General features: G+C 33.4%; 1 protein-coding gene across 1 annotated transcript; it reads left to right on the forward strand.

Annotated features, from left to right (window-relative positions):
• Positions 1-1,940: 1,940 nt before the first annotated feature.
• Positions 1,941-6,906, forward strand: LOC101206190 (sphingosine kinase 1). The gene is made up of 10 exons (XM_004134912.3): positions 1,941-2,590; positions 3,107-3,229; positions 3,335-3,435; positions 3,612-3,684; positions 4,081-4,167; positions 4,286-4,363; positions 4,553-4,623; positions 4,983-5,276; positions 6,115-6,237; positions 6,400-6,906. The coding sequence occupies exons 1-10, from the start codon at positions 2,263-2,265 to the stop codon at positions 6,595-6,597; spliced, it is 1,476 nt and encodes a 491-aa protein (XP_004134960.1). The 5' UTR covers positions 1,941-2,262; the 3' UTR covers positions 6,598-6,906.
• Positions 6,907-7,530: the final 624 nt, after the last annotated feature.

Raw genomic sequence — 7,530 nt, forward strand, 5'->3', positions numbered from 1 at the left:
GCATCAAGAATGTGAAAAATACATATATATTTTTTTTCAATTCCAAAATTCAATGAAGAAAAAAATATGTCCTTTATTTCATGTTGAATTAAATTGAGGAATCTGTGGTGGCAGTAAATGCCCAAGTTCAATAATTGGTGAGGCAAAAGTGGAGGATAGTGTCATACCTTGAAAGAAGATAATTTACAACTTTTTGCTATAAATTTCATTCCAAGCGTGCAATTTTTCTGCATAGGAATTAGTATAAATGCTACGGATGGACCTATTGCACTCAACATATCTATTTCATTTCAGTTTATTTGTCATATTTTAGTGACTGTTTTTATTATTTTTTCAGGAGGACCTAATGAGTGAGATTTTGAATTTAATACGTGATATGATCAATTTAATTAGATGTTTTAAGGGCTTAGCTATTCCACAGTTTCTTCTTTTCATTCATTTGGAATTTGGATTTGCAGTTGATTGTATGATTTAGCTTAATATAACCATTCATTGTTTGAAATTGCAACATCTAACTCTAATAATTCCTTTGAAAATTTTGAATTTAACTAAAAATACGAACTCTTTCTAAACAAAAAATTAAAAAGAATAAATAAATAATAAAACTAGACTTGGACTTGGAGTTGTAAACAATTGATGCATGTCGTCGTTTAAGCTATTAAAATATGCATGGTTTATCATTTATTAATCATACAACTTTTGACTATGATAAAATTGTGTGAATATCTATATCAATATATATTTTCTTTTTGATTTTTGGTTTTTCGTTTTTTAAACTCATTTAGATTTTACGACCGTCATGTAAATTAAAATCAAAATATGAAAAAAAGATAATAATTATCTCCAAAAATTTATTTTTGTTTTTTAAATTTTAGCTAAAATTTAAATATCTATACATGGAATATGAAGAAAATATGCTGGGAAAGAGCTTGGTTTTCTTCCTTAAAAGTTCAATGTAAAAAACAATAAATAAAAAACTAAGGTTGGTTTAGTGATATCATATTTATTGTTTTATGCATTAAAATGTATAAAGAACAAAAATCCAATGCCTTACATTAGATAATGGAAATAAATCCTAACGTAATATTAATGACAATAATATAACTATTTTATCTTCCAAACATTGTCCAATTTGGTTATGCCTAGTTAATTGTCACTAAGTCATTTATATTCAATATTATTGACTAATATCCAACTCTATTATATTGCTTTTGTAAATTTTGTTATTGTAAATACTAAAGTGAGGTTAAATGCATGTCCAGACAAACAAAATTTACTTTTTAAAGACAAAAACTAAATTTATGCAGTGTAAATCAATATTATTAGACTAAGTAGGATTTTTTAAAAAAATCTATAAATTATTTAAAAAATACAAAATTCATTCCACTTCATTTTTCAATAAAATAATAAATATTATCAATCTAATTTGCTTTTTTTTTTAATATTTAATGCGTAGAAGCTAAAACTAACTTTAACTTTTCCTTTTCGCCTTCCTTCTAAATTAAATCCAGAGCTATCCTTTTAATATAGAAGAAGAAGAAAAAAGTTTGAAATGAGAATGAGCAAAGTGGTTTTAGAAAACTCAATTGTGTATTTTCTACACACACCTTAGTATTCTATGAAAAAGGTAAAGCATAATTTTACAATAGTCTGTAGGATTCTATTTAAAAAGGTTAAAAGCATAATTTTAATCAAAGCAAAATGATTTAATCTTGGAAATTCTATTAAAAAGGGTTAAGAGTGTAACTTTTATATGTGTATAAAGCATTGACTTAATATCAACCTTTCCGATTAATTTATGAATTAAAATTTGTATTAAAATCTTATACAACTTTATTAAATTTATTTTTAGTTATATTAAGTTGATTTTAGTGTATGGAGTCTTAATGATATAATTTTCGATGGTTAGATGAATTAATGTAGAGTTGAATATTTTTCTTAAAATGATTTAAATGACAAAACCCATTTTTGACTAAGAAGAAATGCAAACTTCAAGGATGCTAAAAAGAAAAAGGAAAGAAAAGGGTAAAATCCACGTAGGAAGTTTGAACAACCAACAGCGGCTTAGCTTCAGTTAACCGTCGCGGAGCGCCTACGGTCTGAGTTCCCAGCCGGGCCAGCCCAACTTCGTTGTCTAAACGCCCACGCTTCATTGGTTTTCTCCGCCGGCGGCCATCAACACAAACCAAACAGAGCACATACATACATATAGGAGATCGGTATCCTTACGATTTTCTTTCTATTTCAATCTGTTCTGAACACATGGATCAATCCGGGGACTCAGACTTCATCCTCAACCACCGTGTTCTTCTTCCAGACGGAACCGTCACGCCGATGATTCTTACTACCGACGGTTGGCTTCAGTGGTCGGAGAAAAGTCAACGGCGTTTGTCCGTTGATAAGGAGGTTCTTGGATTCTCTATGGATGGTCCGAAGATTAGGATCAAAGCTCTTGTGGAGGACCATGGTGGATTGCGGTGTTTTGGAAGCAGCGGAGCTTTGGTGAGGAAGGAGTTTGTATTTCAGCCTCTTTCCGAGGAGTCACGGGCGCTTTGGTGTCTGAAGCTTCGTGAATGCATCGATTTGATTGGTAATATTATCGCCCGGAATTCATTTTTGGTTCTTGACTTTGGTAGCTTAGGTAATGCATGAAACGACTAGTAAGGATTTTGCTGTGTTCTGATTTGTTTGTGGCTTTTGGTTCCGGTGACGATTTAATACTTTGGATTCTCTCAAAAGCCAAATAAAAACTTGCAATTTAATTTTTCGTTCTCGTTACTATTCATTCGGCTTGATTTTGAAAAGGGAAGAAAATTAATCTTATTACGATTTTTCTCTTTGCAAATTCTCGTCATCATATGTTAGTTCCGGTATAGGATGAATATACGATGCATACTATAAGGTGCGTTAGAGTCTGGGCCGACTACGAGTCCGAGAATCCTCCATGTTCGCTTAGTTTGGAACGTTATTGGTATTCATTGATTTGGTATCTTGATTACTCGTACGCGAAGCAAGGGAACATCAGTGTTTTTAGTGCTTCAAGCGCACTGTGCCTAGCTTTATTTTTCAGTAGTTTTCTGGAATAATGGCATTTCTGTTTCTCCAGGTCGCCCAAAAAAGCTGTTTGTTCTCGTTAACCCATTTGGTGGGAAAGGAACTGGTTCCAAAATTTATCGAGATGAAGTGAAGCCCATTCTCGAGGATGCCGAAATCGACGTCACACTGCAAGGTGGAAATACTTTTAATAGATGTAGACTAATGTCACTTGTGAGTTTGCCTACTAGCATTTAATAGGATTTCACTAAGTTTGTTTCCTCTGAATTTTAAATCTTAGAGACTAAATATCAGCGCCACGCAGAGGAGGTTGCTTATTCATTGGATTTTACTAATTACGATGGCATTGTTTGTGTTAGTGGTGATGGAATCTTGGTAGAGGTTTGCCTTCTACCCCTACTTGCTTCTCAAATTTATATTCTTTCTGCATTCTTTTTGGCACCGTCAATAATTCTGGATAGCACATAATAGTTGCTTTAGCCTTCTGATTGTAAAATCAGTTTTTTCTTCTTCTACCCCTATTTTCGCATTCTTACAAGCATCACATTGTTTAGTAGGTAATAAACGGATTGCTGAGGAGAGATGATTGGGTTGATGCAATTAAGACGCCTTTAGGAGTAGTACCTGCAGGTACATTACTATTAGCTCAGTTCATGTGCCATTTGGTTGATATGGTATAACCCTTTTTTATTATTTCCTTTTCAAGTATTACTCTGAGCATTATTCTAACTTAACTACATTTAGGGTTTAGGAGGTAATTAAATAGTATGCATGATTAATTTGTAATGATAAATGGCATGCATGATTGATTTGTAATGATAAATGGCATGCATGATTGATTTGTAATGATAAATGGCATGCATGATTGATTTGTTATGACTTGTACCAAATCATTTATAGTGAAAGAATTACATGTCTAACTAATAACTATCGGAAAAACATTCCCACTCTATTAGTATTTAGTCGGGTTTCGTGCGTTAATGGCAAACGTTCTATTAGTATTTATTGTGGTTTACAAATGCTTAGGCACTGGAAATGGGATGGTGAAATCACTTCTTCATTCAATCGGTGACCCTTGTACAGCATGCAATGCTACTCTTGCCATCGTTCGAGGTTTGCATAGTGCTGTCAGTTTCTTTTCCTTGTCATTTTCCCCAATCTCATCTCTAATCATTATTTTCTTTTACTTCGTGATTGAGGCAGAGTGCCTGCAAATTTTTATTTCTTGTAGGCCATAAATGTTCATTGGATGTTGCCACCATTTCGCAAGGAGAGGCTAAACATTTTACCGTGTTGATGCTTGCTTGGGGTATCTCTATTATAAAATCTCTCTCTTTAATGTGATTTACAGTTCGGTTGAGATTAATTTTCCCGTTTCTAGTGGAAAAAGTTCAAAGATTTTCCGTTTGGTCAATGCTGCTGTTTCTTGTTTTCACTTTTGATTATAAGATGAAATAACTTTAGTTTGTCTCCTTAATCAAGTATTGCTTCATTTCAGGATTGGTGGCAGATATTGACATTGAGTCGGAAAAATATAGGTGGATGGGAAGTGCTCGGTTAGATATTTATGTATGTATGAGTTCCTCATAAAAGATGATCATATTTTATCACTCAATTTATCTCTTTACGTCATAACTTGTTTGTAAAGTCTGAGAACAGTTATGCTATATACAACAACAAAACAAGTATGCTAAAAAATGAATGAAATATATCTAAAAATAAGAGGTCAATTGGCTGCTGACCGGATTATAATTTTAAATCTTCAAGTATTTTAGTTATTCTTTTTAATTTATTTATGGTGAGTTTCGGTTTAGATGCAGAAAGCTCTGTTCTAGAACTAATGAGTACCCACTGTGTGATTTCAAATTCTCATGAAGTTCCCTCAGTGAATAATTGGTGTTAGAATTCTAACTTGTTCTTGTGTTTAGGCTCTCCAACGAATTATAAGTTTGAGGCACTACAGAGGAGGTGTTTCTTTTGTGCCTGCACCTGGATTTGAAGATTATGGAGAGCCGACAAGGTATGATTATGAAACTGCTAGCGTAGTAGAGGTTGACAAAAGTGATGGTGAGCCCATTAGTATTCAACGGCATGGCTACGAAGGACCTAATATCAACTTGAAGGATTTAGAATGGAGAAAATTTGACGGACCTTTTATTTCAGTCTGGCTTCACAATGTACCTTGGGGAGCTGAAAACACCTTGGCAGCGCCAGATGCTAAGGTCGGTTTGTTTTACGTTGTTAGATTACTAATGAGAAATTCCCCTTGATATTGCAATATAGTTACGATAATGTTTCTTTTTCCTGCATTAAGGATGTGGTTGTCAGTTTCCACATGCCCTTTTCATAGGATCTACCAATTTGGATGCCTAGGTTGAAAGTTATCATTGAGCCTCTTGTTAAAGATAATCCAATTCTAAATGACTCTTCGATGTCTTTGGTAACTTTCATTTCCACCTGAGACTGGCAAGGCAGCTATTAAAAACAATCTTGCAGGAGAAAAACTTGCATAATCTTTTATCTTTATTGATATTTAAATTAAACAATCTCCTTGAGGTTGCCACAATGCTAAGCAGTTTCTTCTTATCCTGATAATCTTGCACCAATTCATTATTTTGAGTGTTCTAGTATTTGTGAACTTTTACATTAGTAATGTTCTTCCACCCCCTGAGAACTTTTGTACAGAAAAGAGTTCTCTGGAATCTAACCATCCAAATAGGATTTTTGTGATAGATTTTTCTGAGAGACTGACTGTGATAATATTACTCAAGTGGTGCTGGTGCTTGATACAATTTGCTTTTGTCATTCATCAACAGCTCAATTATTTATTGGAAAATATTCAATATATAGAATCAAATGCAGTAATGTTTCTTTATTGCTTCAATCCTGCACAACAAGGTTTTCCTTTTGTGAATGGTGTGTGGTTTAGTTGCGAAGTTACCTGATGTTTGCTACTGCAGAGCTCTCTAAGTTGGGTTCCTAGGAATTTTACATACGAGTTACTACTTTATCTCTTGTGTTTAAAGTTAACATATACTGCCGTGGTTAATTGATATACAGATGTCAGATGGCTTCTTGGACTTAATAATTATCAGAGACTGCTCAAAATTATCCTTGCTGTCGTTGATGACTGAGTTAAATAATGGAAAGCATGTGAAGTCTCCATTTGTTACGTATATCAAGGTTCATGCTTCGGTTTTACGTTGGCGTTTTCTATCTTCTTTCAATCATCTCATGCGAAACTGTGATTTGTGACAGAAATCTTGAACGTTTCCTCTTTGCATTTTTATTTCGGTCTTTCAGTTTTCTCTTAAGATTTCCTTCATGTTGGGCAACTAATTGTAGGTCAAAGCATTTATTTTGAAACCTGGCACACGGGTAAAGGAGCCAAGCAAAGAAGGAATTATAGACGCAGATGGTGAAATCTTAGCTTTGGGGAAGGGAACTCTCACGACTAGTCAGAAAACTCTTATGAATTATGATGAACTTCTAATCAGCGTACATCAAGGGTTAGCCACTCTATTTTCCCCCTGTAGGAATTGATCAAATCAGATGGTCTTGATTAAATTTTATTCCTGATTAGGAACTGAAAACAACCCTGATTCTTTCCCCTCAACTGTAAAGAACTAATATATATAGCAATTTAAGAGTTGACAAAATTGAGTGCGCGACTGTCTTGGGAAATTTTCAGTTCATATTTGTTCTTCATTTTCAAACATTATTTTTATTTGAAATAGTTTGGAGCGCTGTTACGGACATGAATCATGACATAACACGCGCAGAGAAACTAAACACACACAAGTATTGATACCAAAATAAAGGTATTCATGACCTGGTTTAGATTCACAAAAACTAGTGTTACTCATTGGCTTTGCCTCAGACCCTTATAAAGGTCTTAATCAATTGCACATCTGCTGCTCAAGCCAATCTTGATGGCTGTGCTTAAGCTCCTGGTTGATGTCATTGCTGTATCCATTATCTTAATTTGTAGCTTGAGAAGTATTCAAGAATTCAAATAATATACAAAAAGAAACTCTATATATTTCTCCTCAAACAAAAGGAACAAATATTTGATATCTTTCTTTATCCATGCATTATGTTAGATATCAACGGAAATCTCTTTTTATCTTTTCAAAGGTTCTTTTTGTTCACTTTTGTTCCATATAAGCATTTTTTTTTGTAATTTTCTTCTTAGTTTCTTGCTCATTGTTTCTTTCCTTTTCTCCATTAACAACGTCTATATGTTATCTTTAGTACATTTTGTCTATCTCTTGTTTTTTTTCATTTGCACACCTTTTAGTTAATCAAAAGCAGTCCATCGACATTCTCGCTATAATATAAATCTATCGGTGATAAAAGTATTGCTATTTAGTATAGGAGTTAGGATAACGTACAACATTTAAGAAAACAAATCATGAATCAATTAGGAGTTTTATGATAACCATTTTGAGTTTTTGAGAATCTTTTTGTATAATT

Source organism: Cucumis sativus, chromosome 6 (genome assembly GCF_000004075.3).
Source record: "Cucumis sativus cultivar 9930 chromosome 6, Cucumber_9930_V3, whole genome shotgun sequence".
NCBI classification, from domain to species: domain Eukaryota; kingdom Viridiplantae; phylum Streptophyta; class Magnoliopsida; order Cucurbitales; family Cucurbitaceae; genus Cucumis; species Cucumis sativus.